The sequence below is a fragment of the Chanodichthys erythropterus genome, chromosome 20 (assembly GCF_024489055.1).
Source record: "Chanodichthys erythropterus isolate Z2021 chromosome 20, ASM2448905v1, whole genome shotgun sequence".
In the NCBI taxonomy this organism is placed as follows: domain Eukaryota; kingdom Metazoa; phylum Chordata; class Actinopteri; order Cypriniformes; family Xenocyprididae; genus Chanodichthys; species Chanodichthys erythropterus.
The window spans coordinates 4,378,162-4,401,769 of record NC_090240.1 but is presented as its reverse complement, the minus strand read 5'-3'; the positions used below and the strand labels follow the sequence as shown (position 1 = coordinate 4,401,769).

Here is a 23,608-nt window from a genome sequence, read left to right as displayed (position 1 = left end):
TGTCACTTCAATAGCTCCAATTCCCATGGTTCCTCTCTTTCTATGACTTTTCTGGCAGATCCATATCTAGTCTACTTTTGCTGTAGTGTAACCAATCTTTTTTTACCAGTGCTATGATGACAAATACTTGTAGTGTTGTGAAGCCCCCTGCTGGTGCTCTGAGGAAGCACACATTCAACTGAGGCTGTGAGCGCTACATCTTGCGGCTTTTTCTTTTCTTCTTTTTTTAATAATCCACACCATAGATTACATACATTTTATGTCTCTAAACTAACCTATTTGATAAAAAAGACTTTAATTTCAAATAAATACTGTTTTATTTGTCAAAAAATCCTGGAAAAAAAATGTATCACGGTTTCCACAAAAATATGAAGCATCAGCTATTTTTTGGTAACACCTTGGTATGGGGAACAATTCTCACTGTTAACTAGTTGCTTAGCTTGCATATTGGCTGTTTATTAGTATTTATAAAGCACATATTAATGCTTTAATCTGCATGACCATATTCTACATCCCTAAATCCAAACCAATACCTAAACTTAAATGCTACAACAACTACCTTACTAACTATTAATAAGCAGTGATTTAAAGGGTTAGATCACACACTGTCATTTATTACTCACGCTCATGGCGTTCCAGACCCGTAAGACCTTTGTTAATCTTCGGAACGCAAATTGAGATATTTGTGTTGAAATCCGATGGCTCCATGAGGCCTGCATAGGGAGCAATGACATTTCCTCTCTCAAGATCCATAAAGGTATTAAAAGCATATTTAAATCAGTTCATGCGAGTACAGTGGTTCAATATTAATATTATAAAGTGACGAGAATATTTTTGCCAAAAAAAAAATATTTAGTGATGGCCGATTTCAAAACACTGCTTCAGGAAGCTTCGGAGCATAATGAATCAGCGTGTCAAATCTGCAGTTCGGAGGGCCAAAGTCACGTGATTTCAGCCGTTTGGCGGATCATGATTCGATATGCTGATTCATTATGCTCCGAATCTTCCTGAAGCAGTGTTTTGAAATCGGCCATCATTAAATAAGTCATTTTGGGGTTTTTTTGGCGCACCAAAAATATTCTCGCCGCTTTATAATATTAATATTGAACCACTGCACTCACATGAACTGATTTAAATATGTTTTTAGTACATTTATGGATCTTGAGAGAGGAAATGTCATTACTGGCTATGAAGGCCTCTCTGAGTCATTGGATTTCAACAAAAATATCTTAATTTGTGTTCAGATGATCAACAAAGGTCTTACGGGTGTAGAACGACATGAGGGTGAGTAATTAATGACAGAATTTTCATTTTTGAGTGAACTAACCCTTTAAGAGTTTGAGGCAAAAGTCGTAGTTAATAGTGAATGTGTTCCCCATACCAAAGTCTTACCATTTTTTTTTTACATTGATAATAATCAGAAATGTTTCTTGAGCATCAAATCATCATATTAGAATGATTTCTGAAGGATCATGTGACACTGAAGACTGGATGATTCAGCTTTGATCATATGAATAAATTACATTTTACAATATATCCATATAGAAATAGTCGTTTTAAAGTGTAAAAAATATTTCACAATATCACAGTTTTTACTGTATTTCTGATCAAATAAATGCCGCCTTGGTGAGTAAAAGAGGCTTCTTTCAAAAACATTTAAAAATCTTACCAATCCCAAACTGTAGTGTATTTAGATGTAACATGGGATTCCTTCAAGTCACTGAGGATTTTCTATTTTTAATCATTTTTAAAGGAATTGTAGATTTTGACAAATTTAAATGTTGTTTTCAACCAAGAATATTCCTTTAAAAGCTTTAGGTCTCATTTAGAAGCAGTAATATTCCTGTGAAGGAAACCTGACCCACATCTGTCATAAACGTATCTCTAGTAAGAGGAGCTAGTGTTTCATAAAGCTAAATGATAGCCTGAGGTGGTACTGACAGCTCTTCGAAGCTCTTTACATGTCTTCCGCCCTGCTCTTTCAGGTGGAAGCGCTGGATGTGGACGCTCACAGTCAGAGCAGTGCGACCTGGATCATGGACTCCAAAGATCCCAAGCGCACCGTCAGCACCAAGTACGAGACCACCATATTCTGATTGGACGTTCCTCTCCTCCACGTCCCGCCCCCTCACACCTTTTCCTTTTGCTCTGTGCCTTCACTCTCTAGATAGACTCTGACCTCCCCTTGCCAACATGACCGAACTCCTTCCTCCTTATTCTCCTCCACACGGAAGCCACCTATCCATTCACCCTTTTCTTCTCCGTCTGTCTCGCACAGTCCTGAAGCCTAGTTCTGCTCTGGCTGTCCAACAACCCTTTCCTGAGGCCTTACTCGGCTGAAACAAACCTCCAATCTTACTCAAACACATTTCCCACCGTTCTCACGATTCTCTGTCCAGTTGTAGCCCTTTAAGTTCGTACAAGTAATGCCGCCCAGTTTAGGAGCCTGTTAGTCGTATCATAACTGGCCTGAAACCAAAGTATAAGTGCTGAGGACCAGAACATCTCATCAATACTGTCATTTAACCTTCCTGTTTCAAATGTGAAGAAACTAATATTTCCTACTCCATTCTGCTCAAAGGACTCTCCCTCCACTATTCACACTGACAGTTTTTTCACTTAACTGTTTTTTTTTTTTCTTTCTTTTCCTCCCTTCTGTGGTGCTCGTCTCATCCAGGCATCGACCACAATGAGACACTGATCAAGACTTCCTCTTCCTCCTCTTCAGTTTGAGCTAAAATGCCTGGACTTCACTAAACATGTAGCATCAAATAAAAAAATAAAAAACACAGCCAAGTATTATGTTAAAGGCACTTTCCATGAATATGGTACATATGATGTCCTGTAAGTTTTGCCACAAATTACATTGTTTTGACGTGGAACTAATAAACATGTTAGATGAACTGTTATCTAACATAAAAAAAACATAAAAGGAAAATGGAAAGAGAGGTCTTGACCTTTTCGGCAGCGTCCATAGTAATAATTAGTAATGATTACTACTACAACTAATAATAATAATAATAATTATTATTATTATTATTATTATTATTATTATTATTAAAATAAAATTGTTACTTAATTACATAATTATATTAATTAATGATCATAAAACATATTTAGCTGTGTCCCACAATTTGAGTTTACTCTATATTCAAAAAAAAAATATATATATATATATATATATATTTTTTAATACTAATTTTACATCATTTGGACCTTTTCTACACCATTATGGGGAAAGAGTAAATCATCTAATTTTCCTTTCTTTTTTTTTTAAGCAAATTATTATTGACTGTATTTGTCAACTTCAGCTGTTCAACCCTGTTACCAAAGTTATTGTAAAAAACAAAAAAAAACCAAAAAAAAAAAACAAATATATTTCTATAACATATGGTTAGTTGAATAACTTATGAATAACTACAAACCAAAAACTAGCCAGCACCTACTGAGTTAGGCTTAATTAAGCAGAATCTTTGTTTATATTTATTTATTTAGATTTTTGCTTTTTTGTTGTTTTTATTTTTAACTGCAATCAAAAGTCCCAACATTTACAGATTAATTTTATGAAGGTTAAGCACATCCTTTCCTTTTGCTACAAAGAAAAAATGACTTCACTTTAAGTTTTAGGCCCCATTTTGTACCCGTTTTCATGGAAAGTGCGAGTAGAATATCAGATGTTAAGCACTGTTTGCAGTTGTTTGTTTGTTTTTTTAGCTTACTTAATGGCATCTAAAAATGTTAGTATGGACTGCAAGGACTAGATGGATTATTATTATTCCTGTTATGTTACTATGCACATCTAATAGATGCTATACATTCTGTCCATCGTAACATCCAGATGGGATTTTAGACAGCTGGCAGAAGCTTCCTTCAGTACATTAGAAGATAATTGAATTGGGATTGAAGTACCTCACTGTAAATGTAATTTTGCTGCCAGTATATGGATTTGCGTTTAGCACTGTGATATGATGTGTTGTCTTAAGTCTGAGTTAGCAGACCAGGCTGGGCCTAAATGTCTGAACCAAATCACAAAGAGGTGTCTGATTCCTTGACAGAAGACACATTTTTAGCAGGCAATCTCCTCAAAGTAAAATGTAACATCGACTGCTCATTATAGACTTTATCAGGTGGCACATGCACAAGGAGACTAAAACCAGTGTTGTAGTAAATGTGGCTTCGTACAAGATCAAATGCCATTTTGGTTTAGAAATGCTGTTTTGTCTTTTGTTTTCTTGTCTTAGGGATTTAAAGGTGGAATTATGTTCATATATTCTTCACAAGCCTTAAAAATTCTCATGCGATCATGTAAATAATAGGTGCATTTACAAATACTATATATTGGGGGGAAAACTAAATGTCACTGCATATATTATGATGATATGGAAGCCCATCCGCCACTCATAAATCATAATTGACACATCTCATAATTATTACTTTTTGTCTCATAATTTTAGCTTTTATATCAATTTATTAGGTAGTATGCCATAATTATGAGAAGTCGAAATTGTCATAATTTACTTTTTATGTTATAATTATGATCAAGTTGAAATTGACTTACTAAATTATTATGATATAAAAAGTTTAAATTGATAACTTCGACGACTTGTAATTATTTTGACATACTGAACCATAAATTATATTGAAAGTTGAAATTGACCAATCAAAATTCATAATGACTTTTTGTCAAAATGATGATCTCACTTATGGCCTTTTATCGCATAATTTACTTTTTAACCTCCTTATTATCTTATAATTATGACTGTAGTATTTCATAACTTTGATAAAAAGTCAAAGTTGTAAAATACTAAGGTCATAATTATATTTAGGGTAAATCATAATTATCGTTTACACAAGCATTATTTTCTTTGTCTCGCTGAAATGGGCTTTCATGATGATGACACACTGGCAGCCATTTTTATTTGTTATATCCTTTTACAGTAAGGACAGTTATACAGAGATGACAGAATTAGTTCAGTATCAATGGGTAAATATGCATAAAGTTATATTTATTGATCTATGATCATCATCTCATCCTGTCTAACATCTCTATATATTGCATGCTGTTCTCTCTTCGCCTTGAAAGTTTTCTCATTTTCACATTACGTCAGTCTGCTTCTTCTATTGTTGCGCAATATTCAATATTCTCTCCTCAAAATCCTATCCCTTTGGACCCCAAGGGCTCACCATTTGTAATGCCTAATAATCAATGTAGCTTCATCCTTTTGTAGGGGATCACATAATTAGTCTAAGTCAGCTCCCTAGTTCAGTAGTCAATGCACTGATCAAGGAGTCGACCATTTTAAGGGCTGTTTCAATCACAAAATCCTTCTAGTGCACTGAAACATTGGCTCCCTAAAAACTCCCACAATGCACTGTGAAAACCAGGAAGCATCGATGCTCACTGTGTTCGCTTAACGAATGTTCAGAAGCGCTAGACATAAATCACATGTGCCAACTCACCACACATAATGAGGTTGTACGAGGATGCTGTCATGTCACCATCAGTGTCCCAATGTGTAGTGAGTCAGGGTCCTTCTGTCCTTACCAGAGCCTGAATTCATGTACATGATATACTGATTCATGACCTAGGGAGTTGATTGAGACGCACCCATTATAGTCGAGTCTGCTGGTCATTATCGCAAAATAAAGCCTGATGTGGGTGAAGCAGAGCATAAATAAATACATACTATAGACATGAAAATTTATCATTTCAATTGAAATTATGTACAGTAATCATCTGAGAAAATGGTCATGGAGACGCATGAAACCAGCAGGAAATATTTCGCCTCGGACAACAGTCAACTATACTTTGTATCAGCCATTATACACACAAAATGCGGCATCTATTCAGAGTCAGAGGTGTGTAGAAAAAGTATACCCTCTGAAAATTAAATACAGAATTCGAAGAGAAAATATAGCATTACTTTATCTAACACTGAAAGCACAAAGTTATGATGGTTTGATATGGTTGCATGGAGTAGGCTGGAATACACTACACAACATTTGAAATTGGAACAGATTTTAAAACGGTAGGCTTCATACACGTGCTGTCTTTGTAAATGGTTACAGAAACTTATCATACACTAAAGGACTGAGGCCTTGCAAGTCGTTCCGAACACAACAAAATTAATATGCACCTTGTTGCCAGAAGATGTGCAACAAATAAAAACAATGTGTTCTAAAATCAGCTCAAAATATTAAACTAAATGGATTAAAATTTTGAAGCTAAAAAGTCTGTGTCCTATGTTGCAAATTTTGGGATATTGCAAAAAAAAAAAAAAAAAAAAAAAAAAATGCTGGATTGAAATCGCAAGATGTGCATAAAATCTAAAAATCTGCATAAAAAAATGTACGCGCTTGTTTGAGTTGGATAAACTTTTTATCCGATAAGAAAACATGCACATAAACTATGATAGAAAACATTTACAGAGTAAATTTCCATTTCCATTAATTGATTTCCAATTCATTTATTTGTGAATCCGCTTTTGACAATACATATAGTTTCAAAGCAGCTTTACAGAAAATGCATGTCAACATTACAATTTAGAGTGATCTGATATCAAGAGGTGACTCTGCAAGTTATGTAATTTCAGAAATGTGTATATACAAATCACGCAGTTGGCTAACAATCTATTAATTTAAGGCAGAAACAATGAACTCATTGAAATAATGAATACATTAACAAATGATTAGGATGACGATTTTGTTTTCTTCGGCTCACTGGATGGAAACATTGCTTTATTTGCAAATGTTTAATGCGATATTTCAATTTTGCACACAAGTTAAATTTGCAACTTTGGATGGAAACTGTGCGATTTTTCTATGAAATATGTCAATTCTGACTGGCCAAAGTCTGCAGACTGGCTCTGACCTTGAGCAACTGTTCTCAAAGATCTGCAGTAAGGCTGACCGATATATCGCATGCTATTGTCACGCGCATTTCGTCAGTAAAGCCAGTTCCCTGATTACCGCTAAATCGCCATCACCTGCTTTAGACAGAGCCGTAGATCACTGACAAGCCACGCAATATCGCGTTCATATCGCAGATGAATCGCCTTTGATAATGAACGCAATATTGCGTGGCTTGTCAGTGAACTACGGCTCTGTCTATTAAATGCCGCTCCATTTGAAAGCAGGTGATGGCGATTTAGCGGTAATCAGGGAACCGGCTTTACTGACGAAATGCGTGTGACAATCGCATGCAATATATCGGTCAGCCCTAATCTGCAGTCTTTAAATCGCAGCAAAAATCTGTGCAAAAGTTGTGGTCTATTCCAGTCTTAAGGGTTTAGCATGTTAACTATAAGCTAACTATAAGCTGTAGTTATATCACATGATATGTGATGCGTAATTAAAAATTTTTATCTGATGTATTTCTGAGTGAAACTGGATATTCAGCAAGAATATTGCAGAATTTTCAGTTGGCTGCATCCTACCTGGTAATGTATGATTTCTCGTCAGGCAGGCAAGTTTTTATCTTTAAGGTCCAAAAGGGGAGAAGATTTTGTGTGGGAAAATGACCGTTACTACAGCATTTTCCTTTTCTCCACCTTCATTTCTCTTCCCTGCTTTTCTCATATCCGTTGTAAATGGTATTAGCATGTTAACCAGATCCCACATTTTATTTGTTTGATTTGTTTTAATCCCTGTGTGTGTATGTCTCCCTGTAGCTGACCACTGTGTCGGATGCCAAACAGAAAGGAAAGTTGGGATGCCAATGACAGCATGACTGTGGATGAAACATCACTTGTATTTTGTGTGCGTTTATATAGTTATATGTTAGTGTGGGAAAACTACTCACACCTGCAGTGAACTCCTCCCATCCAGCACCAGGTTTTCACCTTAATAACACGAGCCAAAGACAGACAAAAAATATCCCGTCCGCTGCTCCGCTCATACACTATTTTAACACTCCCAAGCTTAACAAAACCTCTCCCTCTGAAAAACATCTTGCTTTTATCAGATTTCAGACGTGTTCAAAGACTTTCAAACACTGGAAACACGCAGCAGTCACTGTATTCTCGCCCGATTAACAAGAGCCAGTGTTGACGTTGTCTTTGCTTTGATTTCTGTTTTGTTTTTATTGTGAAGCGACAGTCTACACACTCCTGTTTTGTCTGTGATTTTGTCGTCTAAACTTATAGTCTTTCATCTCACAAAGTGTAGATGCTTTTATTTTGTCTGACAACATAAAAAATAAAACCAGTAATTTAGAAACACTGATTCCAATTCAGCAAAACACTGATTAGAGAGTTCAGTCTTGTCTTTTGATGTCTAATTCAGATCAATACATCCGTAAGTTGAGATGTTTGATTCTTACTGTCAGTATTTCAAGTCCCATGACCGACAGGCTTTAGTACAAATGTCTGTCAAACTAAACAATGTGGACAAGACAATTCTAACATAAGGATTGTGAACTACGGTAGGAGTTTCAATAGGAAAGTTCTGGCGTACAAATGTCACAGACAGAAACTCAATGCCAGATTAATGGGAGATACTCTGTGTTGTGACTTATTATGGTACACTATTATGATTAGTTAATAACTTTATGATGGCATGAGAATGGTACACTCCTGATCTTGGTACTTGTAGTGACTTTTACATGTATACTGTGATTTCTAATACAAAATGACGACGTTAATGTGACACTACAAGCAACAGCGAGTTGTTTTTATGTGTAGAGTTTCTTAATGGAACTATTTGTCTCCTTCCTTTTAATTATTAAGTTGCAGAAAGCAGGGTATGTCGATAAAATAATAATTAAACAGATGAAAAGGTTTAAAAATCTAAATTTGCATAATCATCCGTCATGGACAAACCCGTGCTTATATTTTGTGTAGATAATAATGCATAAATATGAGGTTTAGATGGGAAATATTCCTATATGCATTTAGCCCTAGTTTACAAGGATTTTAAGTCTGGTACTTTTTATTTTGATTTTTTCTTCATTTTTAACATGGTACGTTAAAAATGGGTACAGTGCTAAATACAAGCAGATGCTAATGCTAGCACCTGTATCAGCCGCAGTGTTTGCACAACTAATCATATTAGCGAATACAACGGTGACAGTTCTGATCATATTCATGGCTAAATGATTAAAATATAAACAATATTGGATTGTAAAGTAATCTTGGGTGGTCTGTCTTTTGATACTTGAATGATTATGCTTTTATAGATATCTCTCTCTCTATATATATATGTATATGTATGTACTGTATGTATTATTATTTTTTTTTTCTGTTTACTTTTTGGTCATGTTTTTGTCATATCTAGAGAGGAACGTCTTTTTAAAGCTCAACATATCATGGTGTAAGTGAGCATGAGACTGACAATGGTATCTCTGAGAGACCTTGCCACAGAATCAAAGAGAACGATTGTAAATAATCTTGGGCTTCCAGTCTTTTTTATGATTATTATTTTTCATAATTGTACATCCAATAAATGAAGAGATGATAACCAGTGTCATGTCATTTTTGTATCCAAAACTTTAAGTACCAAATGAAGGTTCTTGTACATAAATGTCTATTTGTATTTGAGACATAAAAAAGACATCTTCAGCTCATTTTATTTGGCACAAACATGAATTTGCTAAAGGCATTGTGTAGTGAAGTGTTTTGATTACATGAAGTGATTTGTTTTGTATAATTTTTTTTTTTTTTTTTTCTTTGCAAATAGGTGAAAATCAAAGATCTTCAAGTTGCAAAAGTTTTATTCAAAAACATTTAGGAGCAGAAATTCCCCCATTTTAAACCTGAAAGGTGTTAAATGAACATTTGGACACAGTATATTAATGTCCTGTATTACAGAAGACACAGCAACAATTTCACTCAACAGTTTCACACAACATCATTTAAATATTTCCTGGACAACAACATGCATTTTTTTTTTTTTTTTTTTTTCTCCACAATATCAAAAAACTGTTTCAAATGTGATTTTGCAAGCTGATAACTAAATTGTTTTAAGAGTGATGATTATGTCAGAGTTGTTCCCCTGAGGGTTGACAAATTTACCACAAAAATATACAAGCAGATATTTTTTTTTTTCTTTGGACAGTGTCAGTGTTTGACATTACCATTTGTTGTGCCAATATTTGTGTGCTGAAACTTTTGCTTTTTGGTTCTTTTCATGTGCTTCTAAAATTGTCAACTCATTGTCAAGTAATGGCTCATTCTTTAATTGTTAGTTATTGTGCTTTTACTATTTTCTTAATTTTACCAGGCAAGAAAACCACACATATTGTGCTCAAACAAGAGTTGCAAATTCATAGCCAATTACCAGATTAATTTGATAATTTTATGAGATCATAAACACATTAGACTGTCTTAAAATCTTTTCTAACCAACTAGCAGTTAGCAAAGGCATTAGCAGTCTTTTGTTCTCAAAAAAAGAGGAAGAAAAAAAAGCAGTTTTTATGCAACAGATCTTTGAAATAGTTAAGACTAGTCTTAAAAGCAAAGTGACATTACTAACTTGTAATACTAGTCTAAGCAGATTATGCAACAGGCTGCTGAATTGAACTTGCTCTGTTTTTGTCATCATTAAATGTGCATGGACTGAATAGTGTTTATGAACGAAATTAATGTTTTAATATGGTTTGGAAAAGCTCAAGACCGTCTCTGCATTGTAACAGTCCAAGTGTAACTCAAATTTCAAGCATCAAAACAATTTATAGGAACATAGCGCTGGTCCCGGAGTTCATGTTAATTATGAAAAATGTACATTCATTGAACATTATGCCTTTCTGTCTTGTACTTTTCTTTGTTCATTTATATCCATCATCGTTTCTCAATTTAGCTGCTAGGCGTCTTTATCAGACAGCCGCAAATCACTGGTAAACTTTGTAATCCAAAAATCCTCCTTGTTAAAAGGTCACATTTCCCTTCTAATTATCAAACAGTGGTCACAGAGAGCAAAGGGTTGTACACTTTCTTCCCATCTACTGAACGGGTCCCATGAGCCAGGAGCTCCTGAATGGTGATCCAGTTGTCCAAGATGCGTCGGCTGCGTTTCTTCATACTTTTTTTCTGGCTAAGCTCAAGAATGGATGCTTGTCCCTGGGGTCCAGAGTCTTGCTCCTTCTCTTTCTCTCGCAAGAAATCCAGTCGGCTCTGCATCATAAACTCCCGGCGTCGCCGTTGCTCACGAGCTCTCAAAAGCTGCTGTTTGCGTTCCTCCTTGCTCCAATAGCGTCCCATCTTCATTTCACTAACCGCATCATCATCTGTGGTCATCCCACTGCGCTCCTCCCGAATCTTCATGGCACGAGCCTTTAGCAAACGGTCTCTTACTGGACGTTTAGCCACATAACGTGAGCCGTCGCTGCGGATCTTTACCTTCCACTCCATTCGAGGTGAAGATGGAGGCAGTGTTGGTGGTATAATCAAAGAAGTTGCAGGAGCAGCTGTGGATTCTCTGTTTGCACAAGGTGTGGTGCTGGAGTGAGTAGGAACCTGTTCAGTGGTGTCTCTAACTTCTGGACTGTCAATGGTAGACATGTCCCTCAACTGCATGCAACTCTGGTAGCGTTGAGGCAGCGTGGTACTGCAGCGGCGTCGGGACAGGTACGGACTGTTTTCTGCACTCCTTCCCCCTTTAACTATCCCGGTAGTGAGAGTCCCATTTGAATGTGACTCCCTTCGTGCTCCATCCAAACCCTTCCTACTCCTGCTACCATTACTAGATAATGACCGAAGCCTTGTTGCTGGATTAGAGTTTCTGTTCTCCCCAGGTTCTTCACTCTTTTTCTTGGCATCTGAAAAAGGTACGTTTAGATTCTTATCCCTACTTGTGCTTGTTCTGTGACGTGGCGTCCGAGGTCGCATGGTTGCAGAGGCACTGGAATCTCCAGCCGCAGAGGGCGAAGGGTATCGTTCACTTGCCAGAGGTGTGCTTCTGCAACTTTCCCCACCAGTATTATAGGCGCTTGTGCTCTCCTTGTCAGAGCGTTCCCTTTCAGGGATCTCGTTAATATCTGACAGTTCATGGTGGATTGCCTCTGCACCTCCACACCTTGCCTTTGCTCCTTTTTCTTCATCGTCCTCTTCATCAGCTGGCCAGACCTTTAGGCAGCGTTGGCGCAACTGCTGCATCTTTTGAGCCCGCAAAACATTGCGCCACTTAAACTCCAGGTGGCGTATTTCCTCATCTAGAAGGGCAATCTCATGCTGCATCAGGCTCTCATTACAATTCATGTCTACAGGAACACCTCCTCCTGCAAAATCGCCTCCTCCTGCGCCATGGTTCCTCCCGTCCAAAAGAAGAAGTGCATTTCCATTCTTCTCGTAAAGGCACCGGATCTCCAGTAGCTCCCTGTAACGTTCATATTCCTCTTCAGTTAAACCTGGCATCAGTACTCTGCTCGTCACTGAGCCCAGTGTTTCAGGGACCCCATGATCCGCCACTCCCACCCCATCTGGCCCTAGCAGTGAGTCGTTGCTGTAATGGAATTCCCATCCGTGCTGAGCAGCGTGAAACTTGCGCAAACTGCCGGGTGTATTGGTGGCGTTGGTCGTGCATGCACTGGTGGGATCATCTGCCAGCTCGGAGGACTCTTCACAGCGTGTACTTTCATCTGTGCGACCCACCCCGCTGTCCAGCTCCTGGCTGTTATTGAGTGCAGTGTGCCACAAGTTGGGCCGACCAGCTCGGATCCCATTGATGTCACTCAGCAAGGAACTAGCTTTTCTTCGGTGTTGAGGGCTGGGTAAGCTAGAGGCATTTTCCAAGTCCTCTAGATCCAGGCCCACACTCAACTCCAAATCCAGATCATCAGCTTCATTCTTCCAAGAATGATTATTTGGAATGAAGTTAGAAAACAGGGAGAAAGAAAAACAAATTAGCAAAATACTTTATAAATCTTGCTACTCTCTTAGAAGAAAAGGTTGAGTGGGCCTCTATATAGAATCCTAGGGTTCTTGACTCAATTTTAAAGAACACTTTATGCCAAAAAGGTTCTATATAAGGAGAAATGTCTTGAATGATTGAATAATACTTGTTGATTGATTTAAAAGTATGTTTATGAGCTGTTTAATTCATAAAATGATCACATGATGATACCCCTAAAAGGTTCTATATATCAAGCACCTGACAGAACCCTATAGGGTTCTATATAGAACCCTTTCTTCTAAAAGCGCAGGCACTGTATGCAGAGAAATTTGCTTTAAAAACATTCTGATTGGTGAACAGCAGCAAACACATAGCATCCCTGTTTGAACAGCAGAGGGCAGTGTTTGTTTATGTAAGCCCAAGTTTGGATACTGTAATGCTGATTGTAGGGTCTTTTCCCATCTGTTGTAGGAGACATTTAAACATGAGAGGTTTCTCAAATGAGCCACCTGTGCTGGGGAATATACTGGCCCAAGGGCTCACACACCATCTGGAGCTTCCATAACACACAAACACACACACACGCTTGTGTGCTACTGACCCCAAATCCTAAAACTGTAGAATCAGTGACTATTTCCCAAATGACCATCACTGTTCATTAGTTCTTGTTTTCATCTCTTGTTTTAATGATTCACCAATAACTGTTTTTTAAAGAATCTCAATTAGATTTTCACTTTGTGCCAAACCTATGAATACAGCTGACAGATTTCTAGAGAAAAATATTGAATTCAATTAAAGAACTGGACACAAATGGGTTTTATTCAGACCAATTGTGTACATGAAGCTTTTTCATCTCCATTAGCTACAGACTTGTATGTTATACTGAACACAAATAAATATCTGTCTTTCTGGTTTGGGTTCAAAATCCGCATCCTCAGTTTATTATAATTATTATATGCAAATAAGATGCATTTTTTGAGATCTTGATTACCTTTTTTTTTTTTTTTTTTTCTTGTACAGCTTTGTGTCAAATAGTATCATGCTAAATGAATTTCATAAACATGCATCAGACTTCAAATGTTGATTTGGTCTATTTGTATTCATGAAGTGGGTGATTCCTCAGGGGTTTGCATTATGTTTTATTTAAATATTTACCAGTGGGATACAGACTGTTGCCATGGCTTCCACAAGGGCTAAAAATGATAAATCTGGATGTTAAAGCATGTTGACAGACCATGAGGTTTTAGACTAATCAATGAAGAGACTTGCACACAGTGTAAAGATATCGAGACATCATTTTTGTCTTTAACCAACTTGTTAGATTGTTGATTTTGATTCTCACTCTCTTTAGTCTGTTGTAGCTTGAGAAAGCTGCAATGAATACTGCATCCCACGATGCAACACACTCAAGCTGGCCTTCAATTTCAGTGTGATGTGTGAAACTACTTTTGTTTTTAGTTATTTGATCACACTGACAATATTAAAGGATTAGTTCACTTTCAAATAAAATTTTCCTGATAATTTACTCACCGGAAGTCAGTTGTAGTTCTTGTGTTTCTCTTCAGTGATTTTGCTTGTTAACAGCATCCAAGATGTCTATGTCCTCCTTTCTTCAGTCGAAAAGAAATTAAGGTTTTTGATGAAAACATTCCAGGATTATTCTCCTTATAATGGACTTCAATGGCTTTAAATGATAACAGACGAGGAATAAGGGTCTTATCTAGCTAAACGATCGGTCATTTTCAAAAAATGTAAATGTATATGCTTTATATAAACAAATGATCACCTTCCAAGTGGTTCCGCCAAAACCGCACTTTCGTATTCTTCAAAAAGCTTACACTGTATGTCCTACGCCTTCCCTATTCTACTTATAGAAAAAATCGAACTGGTGCTGCGTTCATTCCGTACGTAGAATAGGGAATGCGTAGGACATACAGCGTAAGATTTTTGAAGAATGTGAAAGTGTGGTTTTGGCGGAAGCAATTGGAAGGCGGTCATTTGTTTATATAAAGCATATACATTAACATGTTTTTTAGAAAATGACCGATCGTTTGGCTAGATAAGACCCTAACTCCTCATCTGGTATCGTTTAAAGCCCTTTGAAGCTGCACTGAAACTGTAATTTTGACCTTCAACTGTTTGTAGGCCACTGAAGTCCACTCTAAGGAGAATAATCCTGGAGTGTTTTCACCAAAAACCTTAATTTATTTTCAACTGAAGAAAGAAGGACATGGACATCTTGGATGACATGTGGGTGAGTAAATTATCAGGAAATTTTATTTGAAAGTGAACTAATCCTTTAACATAATTTACATAAAACTTAATTACAATTGCAAAATAAGTTTCCAACATGATAAATGGATGTAACTCATTTAACCTGCAAGGTAATGTTGTCGTGTGATAATGTAGCATACTACTGTTTGAAATGCTTATATATATATATATATATATATATATATATATATATATATATATATATATATATATATATATATATAATATATATATATAATATATATATATATAATATATATATATAATATATATATATATATATAATATATATATATATATATATAATATATATATATATATATATAATATATATATATATATATAATATATATATATATATATTATATATAAATATATATTATATATAAATATATATTATATATAAATATATATTATATATAAATATATATATATATATATATATATATATATATATATATATATATATATATATATATATATATATATATATATATATATATTTCATGTCATGAAAATGTGTTCAAGGAAATTAAATAGACATGGTGACTCACTGTTGGAGGTTGTGTATTATGGGATGTCCTAAGTGTGTCTCTTTCTCTAAAGTGTGACCTTGAGTAGAACAAAAGACTGCCAAACCATGTGTCCTTGTCTCTCCTTGTGTTTTTTTTTTTTTTTTTTTCTCTTTAATTCTCTCCTCCATTTATTTCCTCGTCTGGGTTTTTGTCCTACTCTGCCCTTTTCTGTCTGCTTTCATTTGTAAACAGAGAACAGAGTGAAGCCGTGTGTTCACCTGTACACTATAGCACATTTGTCTGTTACTGCTTGAATGAGCAGACCATAATACACTTCACGTAATGTCTGAATATCAAATTATCTGCCATTAGTAGCTTCAGTAATACTTTAACAATCACCAAACATTCACCCTGTGCTGTTACTAAATCTACAGCCCCACGGCAAAATAAATTATATTTACTAGAGTTATGAGTTACGCACTCTAAATGTGAATGTGGTGAGATAAAGACTGGGTGCCGTGAAAATTCAAAAGACCGTAAATAAACAACATGTTTTTCATTTGAACTTCTCCTGCTTGCAAACAGAAAAACTTAATTGAATCAAGTGATCATATCTGACTGCAAAAATAAATTCAAGGTTAGTCTCACCTCAATATCTGGTCGTGCCAGTAGGAGAGAGATGTTGGTGCTGTCCTCTCTAGTCAGGATGGCCACTGCTTCCTCTCGGTTCTGGACATCCACCCCATTTATCTGAACACAAATGCACATTAACAACATTTCACATCACATGATTTTTATGCTCATTAGTTTACATAACACTTGACGCATCTGTAAGGTTTCAAGATTTCTTTATTTTATTATTATTGTTTTGTTTATTTTGCCCTAAAGAAGCTCATACACACAGCTTACTCAATCACAAAAAGCTGCATGAGGAGTTTTATTAAGAACCGGAATGTAATCTTTTGAACATCATAATTTATGTAATTTCAGTTATTATTTTGTCTTGTGGAATAAAAGTAAACGTGTAAAGCCAAATAGGTTCTTCAGGGCAGAACTAAATAAAAACGAAATTAAAATTTATGATTTCTCTTATTATCATCCCTCTTATTTTAAAGACAACAATAAACATCTAATGGAATCTGGAAGGGTTATGTATATGCAGAAAAATACAAAATGATTTTACCAAATTCAACATCTAATGATATTTCATTATTAAAAAGAATGATTTTCAAACCACAAACCTTAAAACTACCTAAATTTGATTTGTTGATATCAATGTTGTTCAATGAAGTTGATCATTATTAGACCACTTGTGAACAGTGTATCATTGATCTGTTTTCAGACAGATGATAGCATTGTTTGGCTTTAGTTACCTGCAGTATTCTGTCTCCCTCACGGATTCGGCCATCCTTAGCAGCAATGCTATTAGGGTTGACCTGCAATGATGATACAGAATCAGTTGCTGCATACAAGCATACCATTTCTGCTGCCATATAAATAGTAGTCAACATTTGAAGTGGATCAAAACTTTCATCAAAGTTGTCCTAAAACCTTCTTCTTAGGACAACTTACTGTAGTTCTTAGGATTTTTTAAATGAGGTGTGAAGACTCTATATATATATATATATATATATATATATATATATATATATATATATATATCCACTGCATTTTAACATTTTTATTCTGATGCTACACAATATCCTTGTAAATTCTTACTGTAAATACATTACTGTACACAAGTTTTAAATTCTTTTTTTCACAACTAGAATTAGTTAATGTTTACGATATTCAACAGCATCTGTGGCATGTTTAATATGAAATATTACTTTAAAATTTGCTTTAAATGGGTAATTTCTGCAATTTAAACTTACACTCTAAGTTGGGTTGAAAATGGACAAACCCAGCAATTGGGTTGTTTTAACCCATCAGTAGGGTTAAATGTTTGCCCAACCTGCTGGGTAGTTTTATTTAACTCAACTATTGTTTAAAAATTACTGTATTGCTTAATTAAAATTAACCCAAAGTATGTTGGAAATGAACATTTATTAATGTTCAATGAATAATTATTAAACAATAAACATGTATTAAATTGCTTATTAATAAATGTATATTAATTAACTATTAAACTATTAAATTTATATTAATAAAATATTAAAGCTTATTAATAAACATTCACCTTTTGTCTATTATTGTTGCCTCTAATTGCATCTGGTTTTTAATTGCCCAACTATTTTGGGTTCATTTTAAGCTATAGCAATTTTTAAATAATAGTTGGTTTAAATAAAACTACCCAGCAGGTTGGGCAAACATTTAACCCAACCGCTGGGTTTGTCCATTTTCAACCCAACTTGGGTTGTTTTTAACCCAGCATTTTTTAGAGTGTATGCTGTGATATGACATGTAATTTCTACAGCTTTAGCATCAACAAACAGAATTTACAAAAATAATGTTTTTAAACACGTTTCCTAAAAACCCCCTACCATTGGCCCACCTCAAACTTGAGCCATTGAATCATTGTTGGTCTGGTTGGGATGCTCACTAATGTTTTGAATTACCTTCGTTACCTTTGAACTGAAATACCAAATTACATGCTTAAAATGTAACATTACATCACATACCGCTTGCGCCACTGCGTTTAAGCCAGCCACGATTAAAGAAATAACGTGTGTGCACTTATTACTATGAGATTACAGAGAGAACACGCTTTCTTTGAGTTCCCAGAACTGAGACACAATATATAAAGATGTCATGTTTTGAATTTTTTTTGTGCTTCTACTTTGGTATCCTTATTTATACAAGTGTTGTCTTTGACAGTTGTGTATTACTTTGAATAATGATTTTTCTTCTCTTTAATTATTTGCAAAAAGCACACAAAATAAAGCGCTCTTTCAAAATTTCTCTTTTTACAGTTTCATTTATTTTTCTTTACTGGAATGACAGTTATTTCTACATTCACATGCTATTGGAATTATCATAAATACGAGTTTCCGAGGTAAAAATTGCACATGACTGCCTCTCAAGTCTAAACTTGAATGCGATAAGCGCTTAATCATGACTTCAGAAGTGGGAAGTACAAAACTTGCAAAATTAAGTAAATTAATAGCACTTGAAGGCAGCATAAATCTCAAATGTATTGTTACTCATACTATATATGCATTACTGACTCTTGCATGAGTTGCATGAGGTATTCTAATGTCCCAATTTCTAATAAGTAGAAAAAATGAGGGGATGTCCCATACTATATGCATACCTCATATTAAACCATTTTACTGCAGCATTTTTTTGAGATATATGACATTAATACACTTTATACACCTATAAAGACCTAGTTTCTAATAAGTAGAAAAAGAATGGACAGTTTTTATAGGGAATGTCCCATATTATATGCATACCACATATGAAACTATTTTACTGCAGTGTTTTGCATTGTTTTTTCAGTTAAAACTGAAAGCCTCTGCATTAAGTAACAAGGTGTAAATTCATTGTAATTGTCATGCTTAAGTAGGATTAACTTTTGTGTACACTAATTCTTGAAAAATGGAATAGTTTTAGTGGATTTAATGTGGCATTTTATTTAAAATAATGATTTATGTAATGCTGAAGCAGAAGGGCATAGGTTCACAATCCTCCCTCAGCCTTCATTCATTATTCATTGGTCAGCAGATTCCCATTATTCCCCACTTCTCACCTCACCCACGTAGATACCCAGATCCTCTTCATCATCAGTGCGATAACACACTGTTAAACCGAGTTTATCTTGCTGACAAGATTTATACAATTCCACCTCCTGAAGGAAAACAGATAGAGGGAGGCTTAAACAAACTGAGATAAGACGCTCCTCCAGCAGTATTTCAGTCTAAAATAAACTTGTTATTTTGTAGTAGAGGAAGTTTAAAGAAACAGTGCTGACCTCATACTCCAGGTCATCTTGTCTGTCCACTTCATGTTGACTAATGTCAAAGTAGTCTGTTGGGTCATAATACACATGGTCCATAGGAGAACTGAGGAGAAAAATAAAATATCACAGAGCAAAATCTATAATTAACCACTAGAGTGACATACAGAAATGAAGTCACAGAAAAGCAGTGTTAGTGTTTGTATAGTGTAATTGTTATTTGAGGTAATGCAAAATGATCATTTTAGAATTTTTGTAGTTATAGTCTATTTTTCTATTTTTGAAATGCATTTAAACTTTGACACTATAATGATGATCAGTGCCTCTTTTTTATGGATATGTGCAAAAATCTAAACTGACGGGTAAATACAAACACAATGTGTTTCTGCTGTAAAGGAGAGTGGGGTAAGCCATTTTTAACCTCTGTAGGCAGAGAAATAACAGAAAGGTAAAGCTAACTTGCTTGAATCCTATTTGCTAATACTGTACCTGCAATTAAAGGGAAGTGTCTATAATGCAGTTATATTTAGTACTATTTAGACAAATAATTTACATGGTCTTATAAATGAGCAAGGATGAGTTGAGGCAGGATCCAGATGAAGCAGTCTACTTTAACAATAAATCAAAAATAACAAACATACTGGAACATACACACACAACCTGACAGAGGGAGAAAACTAATCAATCAAACATTGGGTAACTATGACAACAAATGAGAAGCTGGAACATAGGGAACAACAGCACATGGGAAAGATGAAAATACAAACAAACTTAACACTGTTCAAATGTTTGGGATCAGTAATATATTAAAGGATGCATTAAATTATGGAAGCTTGTTTCCACCACTAAATAAAAAAATAAAAAAGGTAAGTGTGACTTTTAAAATAAACTCACAAATGTGTCAAATAAAGTCAGAATTGCGAGACATAAACTTGTAGCGAGATAGTCTTTCTCGGAATTGCGAGTTATGTAATTGTTAATTATAAAGATATAAACTCAAAATTCTGAGAAAAACATGTTTTTTCCCCCACAATTGGACATTGTAATTAATTGCGAGTTTATATCTCGCAAAAACTAAAAAAGAAAAGAAAATAAAAGTCAGAATTGTGAGATAAAAAGTCGCTAGTGCCTTTTTTATTTTTTATTTCATGGCAGAAACAAGCTTCCATATTATGGAATTATGGAATTAAAAGATAACTGTGATTTTTTTATCTCACAATTCTGACCTTTTTTCTTGCAAAAAGACTGCCTTTATATCTTGCAATTCAGACTTTGTTTCTTGCAATTGCAACTTTATATCATGCAATTCTGAGAAAAAAAAGTACGAATTGCAAGATGTAGACTCACAATTGCGAGATGTAGATGTGAGAAACTGACCGCAATTACCTTTTTTTTAATTTTATGGCAGAAACTTTTTTCAAAAACATAAAAAAAAAAAAATGAACCAACACCAAACTTTTGAACTGTACTGTAATTAGTTACATTATGTGCATAATGTATGTTCATCATAATAGCATTGATTTTAAAAATACAGCTCCAACCAGTATGTGTTCTCAAACCCAGACTTACAGCTGGCTGAAGAGGTATGGCTCTGGCATGGGCGGCAGTGGAGGGGAAGGAGGTGACGCGGGTCTGTTATGATGGGCTGGTCTGCCTAATGTCACCATGTGCTGGAAGCTGATATCTGTCTGCGTCCCGCTGTCCACACAGTCAGTCATTATCATCGTCCCTCCAGCAGCTCCAGGCACACCTGCTTTCCTCCTCTGACTCCACCTCATGTTACGCCTACAGCGCAGCGCATGGAGGCTCTGATCCTGAGACAGCCGGGACAGGTCTTTACTGTTCACCTGGATTCATGGACAAAGGCATAGATGCTGATTACTGAAAATTATTTTTTTAATAGTTTTAGTTAACACTGATTAAGTAGACTTAAAGTAAAAAAATAAAATCACAAAAAGCATAGGATATGTGACCCCTTTAACAGATCATTTTTAAGAATACACAGAAAGACAGAAAATTGATGTTCACGCCAAGTATGATAACTACTATAACTATAAAAAAAAATTCCAGTTAATAAACAATAACATTGACAGCCAATCAGAATCCAGTCGACTTTTGCATTTAAAGAGGCAGATGACAAAACTGCAGCTTGTGCTAATAAACTGAACATTACCATGCGTTAGTGTGGATAGTTATGATTATAGTTATCTTTATAGTTATCGTTCTTGGTGTGAACAGGCCTTATACAGGAAGTGAGCATGATATACTGCACTGATACTTGAGAGATCATTGATGAAAAAGTCTTCACATTGTGAGTAGAGAACAAATTCAACATAAAAATGCATAGACTGAATGTTAATATGAGAGAGATTTGTTTAACTAATGGTATGAACAGCTGTTGAACGCTCATCGACATACATAACAAAAAAAATGTAATAAACTCACTGATATAACAGATGTGGTTAGTTAAAGGGATAGTTCACCCAAAAAAATTACAATTTGGTCATTATTTACTCACCATCATGTTGTTACAAACCTGTAGCCTATGACTTTATTCATTCTGTGGTACACAAAAAATATTTTGAAGAATGTTTCTGGGTTTTTTTCACACACAATGAAAGTGTGTGGACCTCATTGATTTTCATTATATGGACAAACTATAATAAAAAGACATTTTTCTGAATATCCTCTTTTATGTTCTACAGAAGAAAGTAAGTCAGACAGGTTTGAAACAACATGATGTAAATGATGACTTTTTCAGTGAACATTTCCTTGAAAATGAGCACTTAACACAACAGCATCTAAACATCTACAATGGTTACTTATCGCAAGGATCACACAACATTTACGCAACACTCAGACATAAAAAAACAAAACCTTTAATCCAACCTCCCCATTAAAAGTGCACAGCATTCCGTTTATCTGCCTCCTCTGTGGGTAGAAAGAGTGAAGTATTAAGATAGAGGGGGGGAAAAAAGCATATCCAAGTAGAAAGTCCTGATCATTTAGTGCTGAGGAGACAGTCGAGGAACTGCACTCAGCAGAATAAAGTCTCATGGTGATAAATGACCACATTACTCAAGATCTGCAGGGAAGGGGGTTTTAAAATGTGTTTAAGGGTTTAATATGAAGGATATAGTATTGTAGATATCATATGGTTTGAAACTCTTGAACAAGGTGTTTGTTTTATATAAAATGCCTGATTTACATCTAAAGGCTGATTTATACTTCTGTGTCGGAACTACGCCAGAGCCTCTGCGGCGCAGGCTATGCGGTGGTTTTCTTTTGTACTTCTGCATCATTGTCCACGTCGATGTGCAACATGCAGACCACTAGTAGGTAATGTCTGCAGTCATGTTGATTATCAAAGTCAAAAGCTGAAGAAAAAGCAGCTTGTCATGTACGTTGCCAGAGAGGCTTCAGCAGTGATGGTGGCAAATAGGCATTACATACAATATGTATATATACAAATACATTAGATGTACAGTGGGTACGGAAAGTATTCAGACCCCCTAAAATTTTTCACTCTTTGTTATATTGCAGCCATTTGCTAAAATCATTTAAGTTCATTTTTTTTTCCTCACTAATGTACGCACAGCACCCCATATTAACAGAAAAACACAGAATTGTTGACATTTTTGCAGATTTATTAAAAAAGAAAAACTGAAATATCACATGGTATTCAGACCCTTTGCTCAATATTTAGTAGAAGCACCCTTTTGATCTAATACAGCCATGAGTCTATTTGGGAAAGATGCAACAAGTTTTTCACACCTGGATTTGGGGATCCTCCTTGCAGATCCTCTCCAGTTCTGTCAGGTTGGATGGTAAACGTTGGTGGACAGCCATTTTTAGGTCTCTCCAGAGAAGCTCAATTGGGTTTAAGTCAGGGCTCTGGCTGGGCCATTCAAGAACAGTCACAGAGTTGTTGTGAAGCCACTCCTTCGTTATTTTAGTTGTGTGCTTAGGGTTATTGTCTTGTTGGAAGGAAAAGCTTCGGCCCAGTTTGAGGTCCTGAGCACTCTGGAGAAGGTTTTCGTCCAGGATATCTCTGTACTTGGCCGCATTCATCTTTCCCTCGGTTGCGACCAGTCGT

At 35.5% G+C, this 23,608-nt stretch overlaps 2 protein-coding genes across 7 annotated transcripts in view; one reads left to right on the top strand and one right to left on the bottom strand.

Annotated features, from left to right (window-relative positions):
* The window catches only part of LOC137009561 (ankyrin repeat and SAM domain-containing protein 1A-like), a 140,301-nt gene extending 130,855 nt beyond the window's left edge, over positions 1-9,446 (top strand). For 4 of the 6 annotated variants that reach the window (XM_067371883.1, XM_067371885.1, XM_067371879.1 and 1 more), the window contains one exon: positions 1,986-6,926. In XM_067371883.1, the coding sequence (XP_067227984.1) occupies positions 1,986-2,096 (111 nt within the window). In that variant the 3' untranslated portion in view covers positions 2,097-6,926. Of the gene's footprint in view, positions 1-1,985; positions 6,927-7,670 lie in introns of those variants that run through there. The other 2 variants (XM_067371880.1, XM_067371882.1) reach the window with 2 other exon arrangements.
* A 1,443-nt stretch (positions 9,447-10,889) lies between these two features.
* The window catches only part of LOC137009427 (PDZ domain-containing protein 4), a 44,069-nt gene continuing 31,350 nt past the window's right edge, over positions 10,890-23,608 (bottom strand). Inside the window, exons 2-7 of the mRNA XM_067371666.1 lie at positions 21,082-21,359; positions 19,528-19,618; positions 19,306-19,404; positions 16,988-17,050; positions 16,263-16,364; positions 10,890-12,779 (exon numbers count right to left, since the gene is read on the bottom strand). Of these exons, the coding sequence (XP_067227767.1) occupies positions 10,890-12,779; positions 16,263-16,364; positions 16,988-17,050; positions 19,306-19,404; positions 19,528-19,618; positions 21,082-21,359 (2,523 nt within the window). The remainder of the gene's footprint in view (positions 12,780-16,262; positions 16,365-16,987; positions 17,051-19,305; positions 19,405-19,527; positions 19,619-21,081; positions 21,360-23,608) is intronic.